Below are 26,147 nucleotides of genomic sequence, written 5' to 3'. Positions count from 1 at the left end.
AGTGTCAGCAAGCCTAAACCAGGAAGCGTGCGTACGTGACGTTCACCACCAGTACTGGCCAAGTCTACGTGTAGCAGTTATAATCTTGGTCTCTTTCTCAGCTCGTGATTAACATATAAACTCGGCTTTGCAACAGGCATACAGTATTCATTAGAAATTGGTATGTCCACAGTTACTGTCTTGGGTTTACCCCCCGAAACACCCACAGTTCCATTCTGACCACCACTGTCTGCGTTGCGATGATGGCAAATACAGGGTGGCCACTTTCTAGAGGGAATGTGTGGAGAGGCGGGCTCCTGAGGTGGTGAGGAAGGAGGTCGGAGGGGCTCAGCCACAGCTGGTGGCTCTTCCTCCAGGGACAGCAGGGGCCGACACGGGACTCCCCATGCTGCAGGATGCACGTTCCCCAAGTTAAGGAGTGAGGGTGGTGGCTGGGTGTTGGGGGGACAGGATCGGGGTGGGGAAGCCCCCGCGCCAGATCCCAGTGCGCTCAGGCGAGGAGTCCAGGCGAGGATTCCAGGAGCAGCTTGCAGCGTCTGGATTCGGTATCATGACCAATGACTCTGGAGGGACGGCCCGGTGAGCAGCACTGTGACCCGTGCTCACAGACACCCCCCGTCACTGCCGACTCCCGCACGTCCAGGACTCTTGCGAGGGCTGACGTGGGAAGCGCTCATTTCTCCTTCTCTAAACTCGTGTCCTGAAGAGAAAATGGTGCTTCAAACCTCAGACCCCAAAATACGATTGCAACCCCAAACTCCAGCACACTGCTCCTGCCCGAATTAGTAAAAGACAGAGGGAAAAAGTGCTCGCTTGGCTCTAACGTTGCACTACTTCAGTGAGATTGTGGGACTTTCCTCTGAAGGGTTTCTGTGTGTCTCATGTAACCTGGAAGCCAGGGGCTGGGATCCGGACTCGGAGGCTTCTGCTCCATCATCCAGCACCTCCGTGGCAAAGCTCTCGGCTCCCGTGTGCTTCCGCATCACAGACAGAGAAGGCAGGAGGAGGCCTTTCTAGAAACTTGAGAAAACAAGAACTCCCCGAGAGCTGCCAACAGCGTCCTCTCCGCTCTCATGCTCCATGCGGGGCCTCAGCCATCCCTGAGCCATCCCTGAACAGCACACATGACCGTCCTCATGACCGTCCAGCCCGTCCCCGGAGCTAAGAGGCTGGGTCAGCTTCCCCTGAGGCAAGGCTTCTCAAAGTAGGGTGCTGTAACCCAGAACATCAGTATCACCCAGGAACTTTCTAGAAAGGCAAACGCCTTGAGCCCCACCCCAGGCTTGCTGAATTAGATGCTGGGGGGTGGGGCCCAGCACTCTCTGTTTTGGCTGCCTCCCCAGGAGATCCTCATGCTCCCTGAGTTGGAGAACCCCTGCCCCCAGGAACAGGTGTGTACCCCAGACGGAGATCCGGTCCAGTGGAGTCTGCAGGTACGTGCCAGAAGCTACCTGAACAAATCCATCCTCCTCTCGGCTCCCCGGTGGTGGGAGGTCCCGGAACGTCTAGTCACCAAGCGCAGACCTGGGCAGACACCACAGGACAACCTGACATCCCACTGCGCAGACTTCAGCCCTGTCTGTGACCGTGATGTGTTTTCAGCGTTTTCCAGGAACCAGAGGAAGCGGACTGTCCCCCCGCAGCCCCTAAGCATAAGCCCGATGGTGCTGCCGCTGGAGTCACTCCCAGGGCCTTCCTATGGCCGAGGAGGGTGACTTCTAACTACCTAAGGACAGTCATCCTCCGTTTTGCTCTGTTCCTTCTGTGGAGTCGTGAGACTGACCATCGAGGACACGGTGTGCACGGAAGGGGCGGGGTCAGGGCAGACTTGGCCCTGCCCCGGATGGGGACCCTTCCAGAGCCATCTCTGGGTGTCGTGTTATGCACACAGGAGGGATCCCGAGGTCCTAGGCCACTCGGAGCCCTAAGCCGGGCCCGCCTCGTGTGCATGCCCTGGGCCGGGGCGCTGTCTGAGAGCCGCACAGAGAGGCTGGCTGGCGGTTTCTGCCCAGCAGCCTCGGCCTGAGAGGAGCACAGGGTACTGAAGGGCCCAGGCTGGGCTAGGAGAGGCCAGGGATGTGCCCTGGGGCCGTGGGGAGCCCGAGGGGCGCTCGCCCGCCTCACTCACAGAGGGCTGCCTGGACTCGGTGTCTCCGTGAGCCCTCGCAGGCCTCAGAGTGTATCCTCAAGGGATGCACCTTCCCCTTCCCGCTGGCGGGAGGCGCTGCTCTCCACTTGGATGAGTCAACAGACTCAGAAGACCCACTGCCCGTCCTGTAACAGCCGCTCCGCGGGCTGCGAACACCAGCGAACGGTCCGCGCACCGCCACAGAGGTGCCCCCTGTACAAGTGGGTGCACCTCCTAGAGCTCCAGGGAGGGGGGATGAGCATCTTGGAAGAAATTCCGTTCGTAAATAATGCAGAGCGATTCCGTGGTGCACTGGGGCAGTGGCAAGCCCCTCCGCCCGTCCTGCAGCTCATGAATGGCGTAGCTGAGCTCCCCTGAGAGCAGGTGGGCAGGACAGGGGTGGGGAGCCGGCTCCGGCGGTGCTGTCTACCCCTCTGGAAAGCAGCTGAGCTGTGAGGCCGCTGTCTGCGGAACGGTCTACCAGATGGCGGTCCTGGTGCGACCGTCTCAGCCGAGGTCTGGGCTCGCTCAGTGTGATGGACGCGTCAGGCCCCGCTCACTTGCAGGCCTGGCCGTCACTTAGACAGCAGCTGCTTGGCACGGGGTCCGGGAGCAGAAACTCCGTCTTGGTGGGGACGCATATGGGCACAGCCCCCTCCTCTTGTCTGGTCACCTCACGCCTTCCTGGTGGGGGCACAGGCATGGGGCAGAGGGTGTGGGGGCAGATGGGGCAGGCATGGGGCAAGAGCGTGGCTGCAGACATGGTTTGCTCTGAGGAGACGTGGCTCATGGTAGGACACAGGGGACAATACTGGTGGCTGACCAAGAAGGGTCTTGGCCCACAGACATCAGGGACGCTGCTGTAGCCCCTTCCCCTTTCCCCGTGGGAGCCCCTCTATGGGCGTCATAATTCTGATATAGTGACAACAATACCAGGAGGACCACGTGAAGCACTTTACGGTTCAGAAATCATGGGCCCTGGGGCGGTGGCACAGGCCCCCACGGGCCGGTCCTCCTGGGCTGCTGACCCTGCCCGGGCGGAGTCCTTCCGCCTCCAGCCCCAGCCCACCCCGCACGCCGTGCAGAAAGCCCCGTTGGTGGCGGCAGGGCGCTGCCTACCCTCTGCGCCTCCAACGAAGTGAGCGCAGTTTCCCTCAAGGACGCTTCTTCACTTAACCCAGACTGACTTCTAACAAACAGAAAGAAGGGGGTGGTGCAGGCACGCGGGGACGACTGGGGTGGGCTCCGGCACCCAGTCGCTCCTGTCCCCGCCGGGGTCGGTCCGCGGTGAGCCAGGCACGCGGGGACGACTGGGGTGGGCTCCGGCACCCAGTCGCTCCTGTCCCCGCCGGGGTCGGTCCGCGGTGAGCCAGGCACGCGGGGACGCTGGCCACCCATGCGCTGGGGTAGGGGAAAGCCTGGGCAGGGCAGGAGCTCGGCCCTCTGCGAGCCTCCGACCTTGGCAGATGAAGAGGCGTTTGCTTTTCAGACGCTGTCTCTGACTCTCCTCCGACCCTCCCCGGGGGCTTTGATTCGCCAGCGAGGCCCCGGGAAATACTGCGGGGGTCAAAGGTGACCCACAGTCACGGTGGGGCGGCTCGTCTTCCGCACTACGGACTGGAGATGAAGGGTGAGGGGAGCTGGAGGAAACGGGGGCGGCGCCTGCAGACGCTCACGGCCCCTCTGCCCGAGACGCCCCTAACCACGGCTGCCCAGCTTTTCCTTGGATTCTGATGCATTCTTGTTGTTTTTCCAAATCAGTCTCTGGGTTTAAATTTGTCTTTTTTTTTTTTTTTTTTTTAATTTTTACGTAGCATCGTAACGAGAGCCTTTTCCTATGTTGTGAAGGGTTTCGGTTTCTCTGTCGGAGGCTGGCCTCCAGCCCGCGGCCAGCAGGCAGTCCATGCCGCTCTGCTCTGATGGCTGGACAGGACGGGGTTTTTCGGAACTTTTTCGTGTTATTAACAATGTGTGATAAGTATCCTTGCAGATCGTCTTCATGACTTCGATCTTTTCACTGGGGTGCCTTGTCGTAAGGAGAAGCCTAGAGTTGAAGAACAGGAAAATGTGGTTTTCTTTCCCGCAGAAGGAATCCGTGTTCGTTCCCCTCAGCAGACGAGAAGGCTGCCCTTGTCGCACAGCAGAGAACAGAAGATACTGGTTTCTAAAGCACTTCCCTCCTACTTGAAAAGGAATCTTGTCATTTATAAAAGGACCAGGTTTTTTTTTTTTAAAGATTGTGATTTTCAACAATGCCTTTTCCTGAAATTCTGGAAGATGGCAAGGATGGCAGTGGAGGCCACGGCTTCCTCTGCCCAGAGAATGATCTCCTTTAGTGTTTGGACGAGCTGCCCCCAGGGCCCCCCTTCCTCCCAGCGCCCCGGGCGTGGTTCTTCCCACCGCTGAACAGAAGCAGCGGGCAGTGCTTCGTGCCAGGCAGAAAGGGCCGTGCACCTTCTTCTCTCTGTCATGGTCACCCGGCTCGGTCCTCCCTGCCCCCTGCCTAGGCTGGAACCCCAAGCGTGAGCAGCACAGGAGGAGCCAGTGGCCCGACCAAAGCCTGAAGCAGGAACGCGTCTGTGCAGGGACGTGAGAAGGTGGGCCGTCTCCTTGCCTGCCCTCCGCCTTGCCTGCGGGCGTGTCTACAGCCATGCCTGTCGTCAGCCTGGGGTTCATGGCGGTGCCCTTCCTCTGAGTCCTGTGTCTGCCACCCTGCAAACAGCCCCATGGCCCACTTGTGTCTGTGTCCCCATGAGCTGACAAGGGACCAGGATCTCCAGCCCCCGCGTCAGGGCTGCCACATTTGAACCCAGAACGGCGAGTACATCCAGACATGCTCCTTTTGCCTCTCGATCTGTCGTGTCTCTTCAGGAGGAGAAGGGAATCTTCTTGTCACCAGGTATAATGGCATGAGACAGCCCCCTAAACTGTCCCAGCTTCATTTGTCCGGGGAAGGGACAGAGCAGTAGGTAAGCCTGGGCCCTCCCTGCCCTCCCTGCCTGGGCCTCCCTGTGTCTCCACGAGGGGTGTTGCCTACCATCTACCCAAGAAGCAGTCTGAGCTTGGGGCGACCCAGCGGAGAGCAAGCCTGCTAGGCCGTGCATCTGGATACATTCTGGTCAGACTCGTCCTTCCAAATCTGAGGAAGGTGGCCCACCTGTGCGGCAGATCCTGGGGCTGCTCCTGCCTTTGCCCGGCCACTACAGGCTTTGGGACGTCCTCCAGCTCTGCAGAGACGGGGTGACCGGTGGCCAGAAGCCTGGTTAATTCCTTCTCTGGGAACAGATTATGTAGGTGAGCCCCCGCCGTTGCTGCCATCCTGGCTGCTGGAGGAAAGCTGTAAGCTGGCAGTGTGCCCGGCAGGGGACTGTGTAGAGGACACGCTGGGGGTGACTTCGCATGTCCAGGCCTGCTCTCCTCCACTGCCTCAGACCCCAGGCTCCTGGAGAACACGGATCTCACCTTGGGCACCTGCGCCCTGAGCGCTGAGCACGGCGTGGACTCTGCGGGCCGTCACCAGAGGACACCTGGGCTCCGTCTCTGCCCGATGCCCCAAGAATTATCCTCAGGTTTAATTCCTTAATATCAGTTAAATATGTGGCACAATACAGAATAGATCTAGTCAAAATTCAGATTTCTAAATTATAGAATTATCGCTTTTCTCCCCCTGAAAATAAGAAACTGTGTAGAGTACTTTGAGAGCATTTTCATAGATTACTTTTTCTATTGCTTCAGGTCCGGGTTTGAACATCCTACAAAAGTCTCTGTAGGTTGGGGACGGATGGGAGTTCAGGTGCCGACAGGCCCAGCGATGCCTCACCTCCGTCCTGCTGTCCATCCCCCACGCCCACAGCCTATGGGGGCTCCTGGGAGGTGGCTTATCGTGGCCTGGAGCTGCCCGGAGGGTCCGGCCTGACCGTGGGCAGGCCAGGTGGTGGTTCTGCGAACCTTCCTGGGGCCGCTGCTGAGGCAGGCTCAGCCCCGCCCTTGGCGACAGCCTGAGACACATGCGGTAAGGAACGTAGCGGACAGACAGCACGACACAGCGACTGCCTCCTGGAGCAGGGGACCCCGCAGGGGTGAGCAGACGGGGGGCACGACCTGCAGCCCGATGGGGAGACCGAGCCAGTTGCTCATTTGGGAAATCCCAGAGCTCCTGGGAGCTACCTGGACACCAGTGTGTGGTCACGTGACCCTGCAGACCCCCCCCCAGGATGATGCTCCACTGGGCGAACCCCCGAGCGCTCGTGGGCACACCCCGCCCTCTAGCTCATGTCCCCATCCTGGAAGTCGCTGTGGCGTGAGGTGAGTGGCCTGACACGGACGTGCAGGGTGCATCAGCGGGGCCGAGGGCAGAGGATGGTGGGACGACCCTGTGGATGCCACGCCCACAGGGACCCCTCTAGGGTCGGGCCCGGCTTTACACACATCCTGTGCCTCGTGCTCAGAAATGCGGAGCGGAGACGAGCCTTCAGGGACCTTTTAAAGCTCTCCTGTCACTCATCGACACAACGGCACACGCACGTGGACCCCCGTCTAAGACACGGCTTGGACACCAGTTCCAGATCCGACATTTTGGAAAATGCAAGTTGGGAGACCTTTTTTTGCCCGGCTTTGGCTACAAGTCCCAGAAGGATCTGGAGCGTTTCACGCCACCCCTACCCCCAACCCCCACCCCCGTCAAGGCAACACAGGAACAGACCCCGGACTTCTAGCTGAGTCCACATTCGGTGTCACCCTGCTGGAGGACGCCTCCGTTTCTGCGGCGTCTGTCTCACCGAGCCCCTGAGCAGCGGATTCCTCTGTGCGCGTGAGGAACGGCGCTTGCTTCCTTGCTTCCTTCCGTGATGGCAGCCCCTGCCCTGCGTACAATCTCCTTCCCGCGGGGACCGCCCACAGCACCCCCAAAGGGGACGGACGGTCTCCCTCGCTGGCTCGCGGCGGCTGCTCACTGAGCGCCCAAAGCCAGGCTACGTGGGAAACAGGAGGGCTCTGACTGGGAAATGACTGAAAAATGGAAGAGTTGGTGAGCAGATGGGGCGCAGGTGAGTCTGCCTCAGTTTCCCACAGAGAAGGCTCCTGGGTCACCGTCCTCATGCTTGGCCTCCGCGCCGTGTGTCCGGGGCTGTTGGGCGAGGAGGAGCACGGCACAGGGAGGAAGTGCCTCACCCCAGAGGACAGGCAGCTCTCTGCAGAGACACACAGATGGCACGAGGTCCCAAGTGCCCTGAAGGAGTTACGGCGGGGCACAGTGGGGTAGAGGAGGGACGAGGCCACATCCCACTGGGCTCGTCAGTGCTCGCAAGGGGGCGCCTCCCGCTGGCCCGCGAAGGGCCAGCGGGGCACTTGGTTGGGGGAACGTGGGAATGGCCTGGCCCACGGGGGAGCCTCCCACTGTCGTATCTTCGGCCAGTCCGCGAAGCCCGCCGTGAAGGCCCTGCAATGAGACCGCCGTCCGCTAAGTGCTAGAGGCGACTGCAGTGATGGACGGGACCCAGGCCACCAGGATGACCAGTTCTTCCCATGCCTGAGTGCGGACTCAGGGCGCAGGAGTCACCAGGCCGCAGGCAGGGCCGTGGGCATGGGTGTCAGCCCCCAAGGGTGCTGGTGGGCAGGGAACCCAGGGAGGACAGAAAAGCAAGATGCCCATTGGGACTGCAGCAGCCCCCACGGCAAGGCCAGTGCGGGTGAAGCTGTGGAAGGTCCCCACATGTGCACACGGGGTCGGGACGGCAAGTGGGGCACCAGCAGACCCTGTGGGCCCCGCCCGCGTGCAAGGGGGCGGAGGGGGGCAGGACCCGGAGGCCCCGTGGTCAGCTGGTCGCAGCTTGAGGCGCAGGGGAGCGGGGAGGAGAGGCGTCTGGGAGGGGAGTGGGCCGCCAGCCGGAGAGCAGGGGCCAGTGCAGCCTCGGGGGCAGCGGCGCCCTAGTGCACGCCCAGGACCATCTCGGGAACCCGGAGGAGACACAAGGGCCCAGCGCGATTCTGAGCCCACGTGGCATTTCCACTCTCGTCCCAGAGCGCCCGGGGCCGCACCTGCAGCCTGGGGCCCCACTCTGTGAGCCAGAAGCTTCCCTCACACTCTTGTAAGTGGAGACGCAGAAGCTCAGCATGGTCGCGGGCCTCGCTCCAGCCCCAGGGACAGGACTCCGGGCGCCGGTGCCATCTCAGCCCGGCTTCTCCTGGTGCCTGTGTCTGCAGCCTGGTGTCCGTCTGACTGCGTCGTCCTTCTTCCGCTTGCTGCTGGCGCACGGAGCACTGGCGCAGCCCGAGAAGCCGAGACGCCGGGGAGGGCTCTTCCCCGCGAGCGCAGCCCGGGGGCCTCCCAGCCTCCCCTGCCCCAGAGAGCAGCCCCGGCAACACGCAGCCCCTCGTGGGCCGAACCGCAGCTTCAAGCTCAGCCCGTCTGATGGGTGGTCAGATACACGAGGTCAGAAGCCTCGTTCTGGGGCGGATCTTCCCGATTTCGAACGCTGAAGAGTTTCTGTGGCCCTCGGGCATTTCCCAGAAGCAAAGCAAGTGAGCGTATCTGGGTGCACAGGCTCCTGCCTGCCAAGGCCGGGTTGCCCCGTCCTGCAAACACCCCCGGAGATGCTGGGGACAGAATTGCCCCCAGGCCGTGGGGCATGGAGCACCTGGCCTGCCGGCGGCCTAGTCTTCCTGTCATGTGGCCACGGAAGCGCCAGAAATGGTAACGCCCACAGGGTTCTCAGCCCTGCAGTGAGAAATCAAGCGTCCTTTTAGGAGCAACAGAATTACTCCCGGTGGCAGGTCTCCACCCGAAGGCTGACCTCCCTGGAGTCTGAGCCACAGCCCCGGCCGGGGGGGGACACCCCCCTCAGTGAGCCCCGGACCTGGCCTCTACCCGGACTGCTCCGTTCCTGACCGTGCACCAGGCACCAGCACTGCTGGCAGCCAGCTCCCTCTTGTCTCTCCAGGCCCAGCCTTCAGATGGCCAAGCCCATGAGCCTTGGGGAACAAGGATGTCCCCCTTCCATCACGTCGGTGCTCCTGGGGCCCCAGAGACACCTGGTCCGTGGTCCTTCACTGCAGACCTTTGAAGGCACTGATGGTCGGAGGGGTCTACTGTCTTCTCAGTCGAGAAACCCGAGACCCGTAGTTACACAGCGACTCCCACCAGGGCCTACAGTCTGTGAGGAAGCTTCCAGACAAGCCCTCTGGTCCCACAGCAGCGTTCATATCCCGAGCAAAATGTCTGAGAACCTTGGCATTTATAGGACTAAGACTTATCTTTCTCTTCAGAGGGAGGAGAGGTAGGCAGTTTGGGGGGAAAACGATACAAAACACTCTTGTCAACCTAGAGTTATTAAATGTGGAGACAGACCGGAGAGCCACATGACAGCACCGAGCCCGGTAAGCTGGCACCGCGTCGGCGTCCGATGACAGCGCCCGGCTGGAGTCCGTGGGCGCCAGCGTCCCCCTGCAGGCCCCTTGCGGGGTTTCCACGCCGCGGGAACTAGGTTCCCCTCTGCAGGCCCCTTGCGGGGTTTCCACGCCGCGGGAACTAGGTTCCCCCCTGCAGGCCCCTTGCGGGGTTTCCACGCCACGGGAACTAGGTTCCCCCCTGCAGGCCCCTTGCGGGGTTTCCACACCGTGGGAACTAGGTTCCCCCCTGCAGGCCCCTTGCGGGGTTTCCACGCCGCGGGAACTAGGCGCCGCCGCATTTCTTACAAAAAGAAACAAGTTCTGCTCCGCGGCTCTGACCCCGGTGCAAGGGGCGCAGCCGGACTGGTCTGCAGGTTTCTCCAGAAGCCTGTGCCCTTCCCACAGACACAGCGCCAGGGCCACAAGGAAGCCTCAGTACTTGTTAGCGCAGCGTGGGGTACCCCTGGGGAGGGTTAGAGGCTTTCCACCGAAACGCCTCGTCTCTGACTGCCCGTGAGCCCACTGCTTGATAACACAAGTGCATGGACCACAGGGAGGACCGACCGCGTGTAGGTGTGGCTTGGAAGACGGTCCTTCTCCGTGTTGCCCAAAGACCTGAGCAGCTTGCCAGCAAAGCAAAGAGGGGAGGACCTACCGCCGGGAGGTTAGAGACAGAGCTGGCTCCCACGTGCGCACACACGGGGACCTCATGGCTGAGAAGACGCCCAGGGGTATCGCCCCTAAACAAAGCAGTGGGCTGGCGCTGTGCAGGCCGCCGCCCCCTCGCCCCCAGCCACACCTGCCCCGGCCCTTCTGACTGGGAACCCTAAAAGGCCACAGCCAGCATCGCAGCCGCCCTGAGCACCCTCCTGCCTCTGAGACCACCAGCCTGCTCACGAAGACGAAGGGGCTGGAGAGAGAAGGAATGGGACAGCCATGCCAAGTTCAGAGAAGCCAGGACAGACCCTGACGGGAGGAGCATGGTGGATGTCCCAAATTTGTCCTCAAAGCACCTTTCCCGTGACCTGTCACTCCCCTCATTTGAAACAAACAGGGCGACAGCCGTGGCTTTTCCCCAGACTCTGGGAGAATCGCCTGTTCGACGCGAGTGGAGCCCTCCTCAAGGAAGTCTCACCTGTCTTGTCACCTGGGTTTAGGGGCGACAGCGGACAGTCCTTGCGAGCGCGGAGACCTGCAGCCAGGTGGGCGGTGCCCAGTGAGAAAGTGCAGCCAGCGCAGTGGCGCCCTGGCCGGGTCTGCACGCTGCTGACTCCTTGCGGGGTGGCGAGCCTGGTGAGGCAGTCCGTGGGGTGCTTCCGTGGGAGCAGGTTTCTCGGGGACACTGGAAAGTAAATAAGGAATGAACATAGCTCGTCCCGCTGGGATGTTCCCCAAACACGGGGTGGGAAGCCCCAGAGGCACATGGATTGGCTTGTACGGTTGCACTGCGACCGAAAATGGACACTCACAGCAGCTTGTAGCTAATCATTGCCACAGAAATTAAAACCAGGGCTACGTGGTGAAGAAAACATTTTTAATCCTCCCTATAATGGCCAGATTTTAAGGCTCATCGTTTGCAGCCTGATGCCCATTAAACTGTGGAGCGGCTTTGAAAATCCGTGCGGAGGAAGAGCTTATATATTTTGCAGCAGCTTATTAGAAAATGCGTATTTAAGAAGCTTCACAGTTTCTATCAAAGGCATATTTTGCCTGGAGCGCGTGCGGGTGTGTATGTGTGTGAAATGTTGTCTCTCGCTTATATGCATGAGCTACGGTGTCCAAATGGGTCCCCTCCAGCCCGAGTAAACCTGCACACATCTCAGTCTTCAGCCATATCGAGACCTTAACCACTACACAGCTGAGTACTTTCCAACCACATCGAGACGCAGTGCCGTGTCCTAGAGCACTGGACAGAGGACCGCCTGGCACGTATTTGAAGAAGGAAATCTTCAGCTTCTTGTTTTGTGGGTTTTCTTGTGAATTTGCCCCCAGCACAAACACGCAAGCCACTTGCCTCTCAGTTCTTCCCGCTCGTCAGAATGGCGCAGGTGCGGGATGCGCGCTGGTGGAGGCCGGGCGGCAGGGACGGCGCTGCCCCGGCGTGAGGGACTGTCAGCGTACCCGGTGCTGCTGCAGCACTAAGGGTCACCACGGCATCCGTGCCTGCGGTGGGACCAAGAGGAGCGCCCCCTCCCCAACGAAGCTGTCCTGGCTGCTGCCTCCACGGCGTTCAGTCTCTCCATCTGTGTGGTCGTCGTGGCCAGTGCTCAGTGTGACCCATGGCCCTTCGGGGCAGGAGCGTTGGTGCTGACGTGTAAATGTTCAGCAAGAGCAAGTTGTTGACCGCGTAGCCCCCAGCGGTGTATGCTTGTGCGGGTCTCACCCAGGGCTCGCTCCTCCAGCCAGCGGGGACAAGAGGCCCGAGCTGCCGTGCGGGCAGGGCTGCAGGGTACGGATGGGCTCCTGGGACAGGTGCTTTTCTGGTGGCTGTTCATTTCCACCCTCCCTGTGCCTGACGGAGAGGTGCCTGCTTAGTGGACAGGAAGTCTGCTCTGATGCGGACTGCTGGGTTGAGCCCGTGCACGTCACTTAAACTCTCTGGCCTCTGTTCCTTCATTTTCTAGCTGAAAAGGTGGACTCCGTGATTTCCAAGGCTCCTTCCCCGGCCAGACTTCACAGCTCCGAGAGAGCTGTATTGTCACACAGGACATAGGCTCGTAAGGGCCTGGCCACTTTGGGAAACTTTGTTAACTACTTGAGATTTTTAGCTAAAATAGAGTCTCTGTGTTTTATAGAGCAGTGCAATTTTCTAATCTTACTGGCAAGAGGTAGCTTGGTTCTTGGAATAATTTTATCCTCACGTTCTCAACATCATAGTTTGTAAACGGCCAAGAGAGTAGGCATTGTTCTGTGGAGGAAGAGGGGACGGCGCACGTTCGCTGAAAGCCAGATGCTGGTAGAAGCGAGGCTGAGGACGGGTGGGGCCACACCAAAGGTGTCAACATCACTCATCCATTGAACAGAGGGACTGAAGACCCACCCCGTCACTTGGCACAGTGGGGATTTAGGGTAATAGCTATAAGGTCCCTAAGTCAAGTCCCTAAGCCAAGGAGAAAACTAGTAAGGAAAATGCCTATTCAAAAGCCAAGCTCCCTATAAGGTAGGGTTGACACAGTTGGTGCTAAGTATCAAACAGTGCAGAGGTCTCCAAGGAAGAGGGCCCTGAATTCTGTTCTGGTCAGGAGTGACTCGGAGGAGAGGGTGGAACTGGGGTCGCCGGGGGTCCGCGAGGGAGAGTGGTCATGGGTGGGTGAGGGACTGTAGGAGGAGAGGCAGGGGAATGGTTCGCCACCACGAGGGCTCCGGGCCACGCTAACATGGGGTCTAACATCATAGAGGGAGGACAGAGCCACATATTTCAGTTCTTTAGAATGAAGTAGACAATGTCCAAGTTTGAGAAAGAGTTGAACACACTTATTAGCTCATGCTGCCTTGAAGAACTCCCTGAAATGGCGGCCAAGTCTTTGCTTCTCACAGGCAAAGGGACTCTGGGAAAAACAGTGGGGTTGGGGGGCAGCCGCGGAGTTCTGGAAGCAGCAGAGCCAAGTGTCTAGGACCGTCTGATCCAGTGGTTAGTCGCCTGCCCCAACAGCAGCAGCATCGTGGTCGCCCCGGAGAGACCTGACTCTGGACCCCCTAAACCTCGGGAATTAGTGGCACCAGACACTTCCAACGATGGATCTGACAGCTGGGAAACTGGCTTCATGTGTGCGGAGGGACAGGACCCCTTCATCTACCACTCTGATCCTGAGCCGGATGAAGCAGGCCCTTCCCCCCAAGATGTGATACGCTGAGCCAAGTGTTCTCTGCGGGGAATGAACCACAGGGTCCTTGAAGGCCGAGGGCAGACAGGAGGGCCGGGTGGGCGTCTGTGTCCGGAATGCCCAGACCTGAGTGTGTCTGCACTGGTTTCCAAGCATGTCGTGTGCCGGGGGAAACCTGTGCTCTACTGCAGCACGGCCAGATGGAGCAGCCTGGTCTGACGCCCACAGTCACCCTGGTCCTGCCCTGTGTGCAGGGGGCATGGGGATGAGAAGAGACATGCGGAAACCTCTAAACAGAACAATAGAAAACAACCTGGAGAAAACAGAGATTATGTAAAAAGAAGGAAATCCTCCCCTAAAAATTGAATATTCTCAAAGAAATGGGAAGACAGTTACTTAGAAAACAATTAGGACCCCAAAGAAACTTAAAAAAATACACAGGAAGTAAAAACGCAAGGCTTGAAGGTAAAGTCGAAGGAATGTCGCAGTTAGAGCACAAAACTCTGGGGGAAACAGAAGATAAGACCATTGCAAGAGGCAGCTTCAGAAACACAGCATCCAGACCCTAGAAATCTGGGACCGGAGGAACCAGGGAGGATAAAATAGCACTAGAAGCAAATGCAGAATTTCGCGAGCCGACTGCAGCATCGCCCAGCCCGCCAGGCACGCGGCGCAGGAGGTGAGCACATGCCCAGCCCCACAGACCTGCCAGGACCTCAGGACCCCTGCATCCTACAGAGGACCGAAACTCGTCATAGTAGTGGACTCCGTGGCCAGTCGCCAGGACCTGGACACGAGAAAGGAGGCAGCGCTCACACCCAGAGTGGGGCCGTTGGAGTTTTGTCCCTGGGTAGGCTGCCGTGGTAGGCAGGGCCGTGCAGGAACACGTCCACACACACAGTCTCCAACACTTCCCCCTCACACACCCTTCTTCCCTGAGTGCCTGGAAATGCGCCGCACCCACATGAGAGGCCACGGAGGGTGGAGAGCAGCAGATCCGGCACAGAGCGAGGGCAGGGCACTCCCGTGATGGGTGACGGGGTTCCCAGATGGACGGATGTCTCGGGGACAGACCCTCAGAGCAACGAGGCAGAGGCTCCTTCAGGCCAACAGGGAGATGGTCGTCGTGGGTTGGTGTTTGCGCCCTGTAGGGAGTCCAGGGCTTGAGGACGAACACACGGATAAACCTCCTCTGGGCACCTGTGTCTGGGGCTCAGACGCCGCTCACAGCCCTCGCCGTGTGGGGGATGGCATCGGCCCTCTTTCATTTGCGGAGACGTGGCCCGTCCTTCCCACGGGGACAGCCACATTGCTCGCCGTCTGTCTGTCTCCTGCCCCACCCTGGCTGTGATGCCATCGTCTCCATCAGGCAACTGTCCATGCGTCCCTGGGAGGTGAGTGTGTCTGCGTTGCTCCGTGAGGCACGTTCTTAACTGGGGACAAGGGAGCCCCTCAGCCTCATTCCTTCAGGAGAATCTGATGTTTGCCAGCCACAAGACAGACATCGGAGAAACGGACACGTTACAGTTTTCCTTGGTCCTCGTGGCAGCCCAGTAACAGGGAAGCTTTTGTCTTTCCGGTTCAGGAGGCGACATGGGGACAAGGGAGTGTCCAGCCTCTGTGATGCTCAGCTGAGGGCCTTCAGCAAGACCCTCAACGTCTCCGTCGCTTCAAAAGGGAGTTAGAGTCGTTTCTATGCCACGGAGTTGTGAGGGTTTGGGGGTCAGTATCTGCAGACGGTAGAAGAACGCGGGAAGCCGCTGACTCACGCTGGTCTCGCCAAGCCAGGGTTAGAACTCAGGGCTCCAGAATCGTGTCCAAATATGACTTACGTTATTCTAAGTAATTATTCTAAGCGCGGCACAACGGAGCCTCTTCAAACAGTGCCACTGTAGAGTGTCCTCCGCGGGAGAGGAGATGACCCAGAGCGCCCGTGAGCCCGTGACCCGCTTCCGCCAGCCCGCCCCAGCGCCAGGGGCAGGTCCCCTTCTCTCACTGGCCACTGTCAGGACGAGTTGGAGCAGGATCACGCCACCAAATCCTCCTTTCGGTTACGGAGACCTTATCTTCCGTTTATATTAAAATTAGATCAGTGCAAACGTCAGCAAAGAGACCATTAAAAATAATAGAGCCACCAGGCTGGAGAGCTGGTATCATGCAGTATTTCAAGTGTAAATGTTCGCGGAGGGCAATGAACCCATTTTCTAGAGTGACCTGATGGGAAAGACTCAAGATCCCTGGAGTTGGGTGAACGCCAAGAGGCTGCCGCAGCCGAGAGGACCGTCACCCTCCCGCAGCACGGGGACACTCCGGGAGCGTGGGGCTGAGGGGAACCCCTGGCTGATTCGATGCAGTCTTCCTTTGCAACTTCCGGTAACTCCAGTGAGACCCACACATGGGCGCTCTTGTACCGAGAGTGACCATGGGACCAGGGCTCCACGCTTCCGCTGTGCGGGCCAGAGTAGAGAACGCACCTGCTGTAAGTCTCAGACGCTGTGTAGTCTATAAAGGGTCTATAAAGTCTATAAATGGAGGAGGGGACACGGGAGGTAGGAGCCTGTCGACACCCTGCAGACGAGGACCAGGGACCCGGGTCGCCTCTGCACCTTGCGTGTGCCGAGACCGGCCACCGCAGAGGCTGACGGGTACAGGGAGCCCTGCTCAAAGCATCGCCAGGGGTCTGTGAGGAGACCCAGATGGTCTCCCGCCATCCCCACGCGGCTGTCAGCCGGGACCTTCGGGGCAGATTGCTCCGACTTTGCTGCTCTCCCGGAACACGGTCCTTTCTGTGACTGGAGGAACAGACGCAGCTTTCTTGAGGTCCGAGTTCTGGAATCCTGAGCGGCCGCCTGACGCTCGGCCCTCCCTGACCCGTCCTCCTCGTCATCCTGCGGCAGCCGCTGTCCTCTCCACCGGGGGCTCACTCTGCAGACACCCACTGCACACCCACGGTGTCCCAGACGGCCGGCTCAGGCCCGCCCACGGGCTTGCTTGTCACGACGGGGACAACCAGCATGCTAGCCCCTGGCCACCGCGGCTCTGGGACACTGGAAATGTGACTTGCGTGACTGAGGAGTTAATTCTTTTAATTCTCTTCAACTTTAATCACACAGCCACACGTGACTGGCAACTCCCGTACTGGCGACTCCCAACTCCAACATGCACAGGCGATAAAACACAGGCCGTCCTCTAGTCTCGTGAAGGAGAACCCGCCACCCCAGGACAGGGCAAGGGCTTCCACTTTTAATAACTGGAGGAAACCATGGTCTGTTCCTTCGACAAATACTCCTCCACCCCCGGGCGTCGGCAAGGCTCCACTGGCCACCACGGGAAGTACGCCGCTGGGGCCTGATTGTGCTACTGAGGAGCAGACCTGGGAACTGAAGCAACAGCACAGACCCCAGACTCGGCAGAGCTTGGACGCTCCCGAGAGCAGGGGGCATGGGGGATGGGCAGCCACGCACCTGCCGCGTCTGTTTACCAGGAGCTTCCCCCTCCTGTCAGCTTCCCGGTGATTCCCAGGCTCTACTGTGCATTCCATGTGTTTTCTGGAAAGCGGAGACCATCCAGGGTCATGGGTCTCCATCATCCTCGTAGAGAGACTCGTCCATGCGGGTGGCGGTGAGCCCAGCTGAGTCTGTGGGGGACACAGCTGTGAAGCACGCCCACCTTTATAGCCCCTGGGTGGGCCACACTGCTGAGGGAGGGGGGCAGCACCCGTCCTCGTGGGAGAGCAGCGTCTCTGCTCCCGGGGGCTGGCCACCTCGTCGCAGACACGATGTTACAGAACGTGGGTTCCAGAGGACCCACGGTCCTCCAGCTGCAGGATTGTCCTCCAAGTTGGGTCTAAACCCCGGGGTCTCGTAGGCCAGGAGGCCTCTGGGGACTCGAGCAGGTTCCCGGCCACCAGCTGTCTGACGCATGAATGAAACCTCCCTTGCAGGTTTGGATTTGGCTCCACGTTTAAAGTCGGCACCAGGAGCCAGTGGCCAGTGAGGCTGGATCCGGTAGGAGAGCGGCAGACGGAGTGTGTCTGCCGAAAGTTGCCACACGAGCTCCCGTTCCCTTTAATGGACACAGGGAAAGGATTTGAGCACTGACCATGCGAATCAGCAGAAAGTCCTGCATGTGTGAGGTCAGCGGACTCCAGCCTGAAATTTAGCCGAAATGGTTTCCAAAGTCATAAACGGAGGCAGAGCAGGAGACGGGGGAATTCAGACATCAGTAGGAACCGTGCAGAGACCGTTGGGGAATTCTGAATGCTTTAAAACTAGCACGGGCAAAGGATAGTTAGTACTTTCATTACACAGATATGTAAACTGAGGCCCAGCCAGTGTCCAGGAGCCCATCCTGGTGTCAACAGAGTCGAGCCAGGGATGCAGGGCCCTGCACGTGCTGTCCTCTGCGTGTCACTGCCCTGTCTGCTGAATGCATCTGTGCTGAACCCAGAACCCACTAGGTGAGGCTCCGGCGGTGACCGGCAGGCACACGCCGACTCCGTCCCGCTTCTCACTCTGCCCTGACGCTCCACACCCACGCCTCTCCTGCTGTCTGACTCAATGATGTTTCTGCTTTCCCTCCTTTCCTTTCTCTCCCCCACTCCCCTGCCTTGCCACTGCAGAGGGCTCTAGAGGACAGGGAGCCATAGTGGGCGCCAGGAGATGGGAAAAGACACCAGAACAGGGGGGCCAGGCCATGGTTTCTGTCCTCACGTGGCAACAGGAGGGCCCGGTGGGCAGACATTGAGGAGGAGCCGTCCTGACGGCCAGACACCCCCAACCCCCCTGCAGTGTCCTACAGCTCAGCGCCCAGGCTCTCAGATGCTCCCTTAGCCCTAGTCAGCTTCCAGAATCCCAGCAGCCTGTGCATCCAGACCAAAGTCCAGCTCTGTGAACTTCTCACTGCAGCCTCTGTTTTAAAGATAATCTCCACGCTCCGGCTCTGACAATTAACCCCCCAGCCATTTAAGGTCTGAGCCACCAGTGGGCCCTCAGAGATCCCGGGCAGCTGGGTGTGTGCGGATGGAGGGGAGGTAACACAGGAGCCCCAGCCGTGGTGCTGGCTCGTCTGCCCGGAGTCGCTCTCTGCCCGTTGTCCTGGAGCATTTTGAGTAGAGTCGCTGAAGCCTGGAGTCGGCTGAGCGTACCTCACCTCACAGCGATCTGGATGGATCTGATGGTCAGAGGAGGCCTGGTGCTCCGCTGTGGGGCGCGCCCGCTGTGCGGGGAGCCCTGAAGCAGAGCAGGGCTCCTCGGTGGGTGTGAGTGGATGCCGTGGGCCGACTCGGTGCAGCAAGGTGCTTGCCACTCATCTTCATCTGGACAGACACAGCCTGGGCACGGCCACAGTGTGCTGACCCGGGGATCCAGCACCCCGGAGGGACAGCCGGGGGGACGCCCTCCAAGGCCACTGACTCGGTCTCCCCAGGACGTGGAAAGAGGCACACAGAAGAAAGCTCAGAGCTCGTTCATGTCTTAGAAATGCTGTATAGACGAAGACGCATTCTCTCCAGGTTTTTTCTGGTTATAGGGTTATTCTTGTTCTGATTTATTTCATTTTTAAGAGATCCAAGTTTCAAAGGCCGATGACTGATCACCCTGGGTTTTGGAGAGGGTGGAGTCTCGGGAGTCACCCGTGGCCCTTGCTTGACAGATGAAGAAGGGACGCCAGCACTGAAGCAGGGACTGACCACAGTCATGCAGGAAGTCCCTTGGCTCTGGGCACGCCAGCGGCCCCCAGGGCACCCGGTGAATCACATTATCTTCACTAGGCTATGAAAGCACCCACGCAACCAGAAGAAATCATTTGCTGAGACATGAAATCATCGCCCTTCCCATCCCACCCCGGTCTGAATGGTCTGGGAAGCGTCGACAGGAGTGACAAGTAGTGACATCTCTCTCCACTGCACACTCGCAGGCTTGCCGGATTGCTGGGCTCCTGAGCAGGAACACGAATCGTGACGATGATCTAAGAGCAGTCACCGTCTTTCCCTGGGGCCCGAGTTTGCACCAGGCTCTGCACTAATCTTTTCCTTCCATCCCTGAAGCAAGCATGTGAGTTGCTGGGTTACAGCTGGAGACCCTGAAGTACAAAACCTAGTGTCCAACCCCTCCCCGGGTGAGACTTGCCACAGGCAGCTCACACGCACTGTGTTCAGAGCAGAATGCCTCCTAGTGCACATCCCCCCGTCCCGCCGTCGGTCCAACTCACTCCTCTTCTCTCTGCTGGGCCGCCACCGAGCTCATCAGGGACTTGAGTGTCCGGCAGAGGCTCTGAGGGCTGTCACCCGACACCAGGTCGGCAAGTGACTCCCTTTCCTACCCTTTTCTCCCACACCCCTCCCACGGGCAGGGTGTGTCACTGAGTCCCCAGGCTGGTTGGCCGCTCCTTACCTTGGCTTACACCGGCCACCTTCCTGCTCCCCCCACCCGTCACACAATCTGAACCACCTTTGGTTTTTTGTCTGTTTTCTGCACTGATCATACTCTTTCTTATGTTCATATCTTTGCAAAGTCTCTGTTTTGTTTAAAATGCATTTGAATAGCTCCATGCATCCCCTTGGATGTCCCCAGGCTTGTCCTTCTGGGGCATGCCCTGGCTCCCTCCAACTGCTGTCCCTCCCTCTTTCTTCATAATGTGGCGCCCTTGTGGTGCCTTCGTCACAGCACTGATCACACGCCCTCTGTTCCTTAAACAGCCCATGGCATGTGGTCCTTTGTGCACATGTGAACCACACGGTCTCACACTCCCCTGTCTACATCTGTGTCTTTCCCCTCTGACTCTGGCAGGGCCTGGGGCCCAGCACGGAGGAGCCTCAGAAAATGGGTCCATAGGATCCGTGCTCCACATTTCAGGTCCGAAAGCTAATCAGAGTCCCGCCGGCTGCTCAGTCAGTCACGGAGATGGCACATCTCGTTTTAGACAAAAGGAGCGTCTCTCTTTGTGCCTCCGTGTTTTCCCCCCTTGTGCTACAGCTGTGGAGTTTCCAGGAAGACGGGTGCTGTAATTAATGTCACTTTGGAAAATTGTCCTTCCTGAGAGAACGGGGGTGGGGGCCTGCTCTAAGGGTCTGACCCACGTCTGGGCCAATTTCAGCAAGATTTAGGGATGACCGCCTCTAACGCTGAGTTGCTTTCTGTAAAGTCGAGATGATCTTCTGCGTACGGTTCAGTCACGTGGCTGTCCTCAGCAACAGGCGTGCATGGTTCATCTCCGAGGAGTGTGTTCTGTTTACAGACACCATTGTCTGTAGCATAGAAAGATCCAAGTACACCCAGAGCTTTCTCACAGCACACATATTTTCATACTGCACATACCGTGCACGGACCCAGTCATCTCGTAGAATGTCATCGCACTGAAGGCGTATTTGGCTGGTTGTTTGAGAAGGTGAATTTGTGTTGTCAACTGCGTGATTTGGGGACAGTGTGTCACCAAGCATCCTCCTGAACTCCATGGGACATGGGACCTCTGTGTTGTGCTCAATGGCTATAACCAAGGCCTGGGCGGGGAGACCGTGCGGTGGAGACCAGACGCGCTCCGTCCCTTTGTGGACGGGACTCGTGCTGGGTCTCAGCTCCCCTGACCTGGCACCCTGGTACTCTAACATCCAAAGATAGTGACACAGATCTCTCTCTCTCTCTCTCCACAGCGTATATGGCTGCCCCTTGGCTAAAAAAAGAAAAACACAGGATAAGCAGCCCCAAGAACCTGCTCCTAAGCGGAAGCCGTTTGCCGTGAAAGCCGACAGCTCCTCGGTGGATGAGTGCTACGAGAGCGAGGGGTCGGAGGACGCGGACGAGAAGGAGGAGGACGAAGAGGAGGAGTTCTCAGAGGACGAGGACGAGCACAGGGAGGAGGACGAGGAGGATGAGGAGGGGGACCGGGAGGAAGAAGAGGAGCTCGAGGAGGAGGAGGACGATGACGATGAGGATGGGGAGGACGTGGAGGACGAGGAGGAAGACGAGGAGGAGGACGAGGAGGAGGACGAGGAGGAGGACGACAATGGTAATCTTTAAAATAGTAGCAGGCGTCCAGCGGTGTTTGGGGCCGGTGTACTGGTGTGGAGTTCCCGGTGCGGCATGGTTGCTCACTTACAAAATAAGTTGGCCTGGGCAAGGCTGAAACGGGTATCAATCACGCGTCCTTTGCACTGGTTGGAAAGTGTCCCTTTCCTTATCCTGCGGGACAGCAGATGCTGCCCCACTCCAGGTCACGCGGCTCGCCACCGAGACGGGGCCATCGGGCCCGATGTGGCGCCATCGGGCACTCGCTCGAGGGCTTGTCTGAGCTACTGTAGCCAGACGCTTAGGGCGGCGCGCCTCGTCTTTAACCTTCCATGTTCGTGGATGCCCTGCCCGCGACTGCCGCGCTAGCCCAGGAGCTGGTTTGGGGACGGCCTAGCCGCTTGCCTTCCAGGGGCTGGAAGCTGGGCAGGACCCCAGGGCGCCAACGGGGGGCATCAGTCTTGTCTGTGTATTGCCGATTGTCATCCTTTTTGCCACGGACCAGGGTGGGAGGGAATATTGCTGAAATGAAATAGTTCGTTGACCCCATCCTCTGCTTCATAACCGAGAACCATGTTTCTGACCTGGGGCGTCTGGTGTTGCGAGTGACACGTACACACAAAAGCCTGGTGCCCGGGGGGTGACCAGGGTTTGGGCAATAGATTGGAGATGGTTTTGCCCTTACATCGGTTTCCTCTCAGGGGCAGACCCATAAATGTGACTCGGGGATAATCCTTTCCTAAAAGTCACTTCTTTTCTAGAGAAAGGCGGGAGTTTTCTGAAGAATCTAGATTTAGTCTTTATCAGCTTAGAGAAATGCCAAATGTGTTAAGAGGGACAGGAGTGTTTCTCTCAGGCTTCTTCCTCCGGCTCGAAGCTCTAACATCTCTGAGTTCTGGGAGGCTGACCTCTCTGCACGAGGGCAGAGGTGTCAGCCAGTGAGTGTGGTGCATTGTCTGTGACGGAGCGAGGCTGCTCGTGCGAGCCCAGAGCAGCGGACGCAGATGAGCGTCCCTCCTTCAGGAGCCTGGACGTTCCGCGGGTTCGAGCAGGTTGTGGCCGCCGCGCCCTCACGCAGGTCTGGGCACACGGCCATGCACTCGTGTGTGCATTCGTGCACGCACGCCAATCTCATGCCCCAACGTGCGCGGCCCCGGGGCTGTTCCCCTGTCATGTTGGGAGCACGGCGTGGAGACGGTCTGGCCACGCGCGTCGTAATACTGCCCCGGAGGCACCGCGGCCTCCCTGTGTGGACCATGGGCCCTCTCCCCGGCGTCCCTGACCAGCCAGAACTGCGCGTGCTCAGAATCTCGGGCTGTGTGCGGGACGCTGGAAAGCAGAACGACTGGGCAAATCACCCGCGAACACTTTCCTGCGTGTGTGTGGTTCGGGGTGAGGTCGCCAACTTCTGAAGCCAGTGACCGGTCTGTGGCTGGGCCGGGGCTCCTGCCGCAGATGGGGTGAGCAGCGCCGCTCCTCCTGGCGCCCACAGTGTGCTCGGATGGCAGCGGCAGCCCTGCTCCACCTGCAGAGTCTGGTGCGGCCCTGCTGGGACGGCTTTGCAAATATGCAGAATGTAACCCAGGGTCTTACCGCATTTTAGGTTCTGTTCTTCATTGACTAGAATTAAACTTTCAATTTTGTTCACTTGGGTTCACATTTTATTTATTTATTTATTTATTTATTTTTAAGATTTTATTTATTTATTTGTCAGAGAGAGAGGGAGAGAGAGCGAGCACAGGCAGACAGAATGGCAGGCAGAGGCAGAGGGAGAAGCAGGCTCCCTGATGAGCAAGGAGCCCGATGTGGGACTCGATCCCAGGACGCTGGGATCATGACCTGAGCCGAAGGCAGCTGCTTAACCAACTGAGCCACCCAGGCGTCCCTTGGTTCACATTTTAAATAACCTACTTTTAAAGTACAAAATGACGTCATTTGGAGAAGCAGAGACTTAATGCAATAGCTTTACAAGACAATTTACGTAGGTTTTTTCCCTTTCGTTTCGGTTCAGTCGGCCAACGTACAGGGCAGTTGTACATGCGGTGTTCATCAGTTCGTCGGTCACACAGAATACCCGGTGCCCATCACATCACGTGCCTCCTTCATGCCCATCGCCCAGCTACCCCCGGCCCCCGTCCAGCTCCCCTCCAGCCGCCCTCTGTTTGTTCCTGGACTTAAGAATCTCTTGTGTTTGCCTTCCTGTCTGGCTGCATCTCATTTAATCCCCCCCACCCCGTGGTCCTCTGCACCGTTTCTTATAGTCCACCCATGAGTGAGATCATAGGATGATTGTCTCTCTCTGATTGACTCATTTCACTCAGCAAAATCCCCTCCAGTTCCTTCCACGTCCATGCACATGCTGGGCGTTCATCCTTCCTGACAGCGGAGTCCTATTCCGTTGTGTACGTGGACCACGTCTTCTCTGTCCATTCGTCTGTGGAAGGGCATCTCAGCTCCTTCCACACTTTGGCAATTGTGGTCACTGAAATAGGGGTGTTTTTCATCATTATCCTAACTTGGATGCTTAGAATGTGATTGTGTTTTAGCGTGAGATAGGGGATCAAAACAAGTGATGTTTTCTAGAAAAACTCAAGTAAGTGAGCATAACGGCTGTATGCTGGGTGTGTGTGATGCGGGCCCCGAGTGTCTCCCAGCAGGACCGTCTAGACAGGGACTGGCAGGTCCTGCGTGAGAATCTGAGCATACAAGGACACAGTTGGGAGCAAATGCCCGCTCAGAGGATAAGCACTCCCTTGTCAGGCTCCTGGATCCAGAATTCATATTCGGCAGCCCAGCCCCGCTCCAAGCACCTCCTAAGACTAAGACCTCCAAGGGAGTATCCCCAGCAGCCAGGTGTCCCCTTCCACTCCTCGTCAGAGGCACTGCTGGGTGAGTCCTCAGTCCCCAGGAGTCCCTTGGACCTAACAGTGATGGTCCACGTGGATGACCGTCCACGGGGGCTCAGATCGCTGCCAGTTCTTTGCAGAGAAGCACCAAAGTCTTGCTCGATCTCTGGGTCAAGCTGAAGCATCTTTTCTAAGAAGAAATCACTTTAGGGCCCCGGTCACTAGAGACCACTTCACTGAGATTTGCCAGAACCCAGAGAAGTCTGTTGGAGGGCCCCCCTGATCACAGGGTCCAAGACCCCAGCTGGCCAAGCACTCTGCTGATCAAGCAGTCATAGCTGACAATCTCCTGTTTCCACGTCCTCTCTCACCGAACACGTTCTGGTTTACCATCCTGGTGAGTTTAGTGCCAAGATCACTGTCAACAAGTGTGAGTTCCGGCCTTGATAATGACATCTTCACCGTGGGAAACGCACTGTCAGTACAGGGCATCCCAAATGGAGTGCCTTTGTCCACTCCTTGAATGGATTTGGCAGAAATCACGCACTTGGGAAAGGCAGGGGCTGTCCCTTTCTTGTCCGGTGGCCGGGGTTCTGGGTCTCCCTCTTGAAGGCAATCTTTTGTGTTCCTTTGTTTCTGCTCTCAGTGGCCATCCTGTCCCTGAGCTGTCATCAGATCCCCTCCAGCATGGACTGTCCAAGTTATAGAAGGACCATTATTTATGACCCGGGAATTCGATCGTTATTTGAATTCCCAGGACCCTACAGCACTGTTGTCACCTACGAACAAAATATTGCTAACAATGCACACGTCCAGCGGGCATATTAAGGTTCGAGATCCTGTGAGGTCTTCAGGGCTTGTGTGAGAGAGGGGAGACCATGTCCTTGCTGCGTTCATGAGAAAGCCAGGCCTACAAAGATCCAAGGACTTCCGGCACACGCTGGCTATTGGTCAGACTCGGCTCACGTCCTTTTTATCCTCTTCTGCGTGTTTGAGCAACAGGAAAGATTATCTGAGTAATTCATTTCAGATTAAATTCAAATTTAATTAATCAAAATTGTATTTTGTCCAGTTGGCCTGGTCTTTTGCGTGGAGGATTTTATTTTCAAGATACATTGCAATGACCTAGACCACATTTATTTAATTAAAGTTCCCTTGTTATACTAAAGGTAAGAAAGTTATTATTCAGGGATCATAGGCTTTTCTAATAGCAGATTTTGTTATTATGTTTTCGGATTCTTACGATTTGAGAAATTTAGATAATGTGGTCACTTAATGCCTCATAAGTTAGGGTTTGGTTTCATAGTTCACCCCACTAAAAAGAATAAACTGTCAGTGGTAGCCACACACGTCCCTACCATCGGCATCTGTGTGTGTAAATGTCGTCCTCATGAGGACGTGCAGATCTGCCCACTGCCAGGAAAGGCAACCCCAAGAGGAAGGACGCACCAGTTTGCTCTCCAGACTGGAGATGGCGCTCATGCCACAGCCGTCTTCAACACATAACCGTTTCCGAATGTCCTGCTTCTGGAACACATCTGTAAACCGTGAAGTCCTTTCTGTGCTGCTCTTTGTTGACTCCTGGGACCGCCTTGTGTAATTCGGCTCTGAGGGACGGTTTCCTAGATCGTTCGGTCGGATTAGGAAAATCACAAACCCTTCCTGTCCTGAGGCTGTCATGGTCCCTGCAGCCGCGCGTGGGGTGGCTGTCCCAGGAGCTAACGGTGAGGGAGGAGCTGGCTGGTTTGTGGGGAGCCTGAATAACGGTGGAGAGACCTTCTGGACGGATGATACGCTCGGTGCAGGCGAGGTGAAGCCCACGGACCAGAGACAGAGTGACACTGAGGCGCACGGCGCCCGGGGTGCACGGCTCTTCTCAGGCCTCTGTCCCCTCCTCACGCTGCACCCGTGGCTGCGCCTTTCCCGTTCTGCCTCCGGACGCTTCCCACTGCCCTCGCGG

At 58.0% G+C, this 26,147-nt stretch overlaps 1 protein-coding gene across 1 annotated transcript in view; it reads left to right on the top strand.

Annotated features, from left to right (window-relative positions):
• Positions 1 to 26,147, top strand: part of MYT1L (myelin transcription factor 1 like) — a 277,105-nt gene that overhangs the window by 156,135 nt on the left and 94,823 nt on the right. The window contains exon 7 of the mRNA XM_047746105.1: positions 20,987 to 21,342. Coding sequence (XP_047602061.1) covers positions 20,987 to 21,342 — 356 coding nt within the window. The remainder of the gene's footprint in view (positions 1 to 20,986; positions 21,343 to 26,147) is intronic.

Source organism: Lutra lutra, chromosome 9 (assembly GCF_902655055.1).
Source record: "Lutra lutra chromosome 9, mLutLut1.2, whole genome shotgun sequence".
NCBI lineage: Eukaryota > Metazoa > Chordata > Mammalia > Carnivora > Mustelidae > Lutra > Lutra lutra.
The sequence above is the reverse complement of the archived record's forward strand: the minus strand, read 5'-3'. Positions and strand labels throughout refer to the sequence as shown.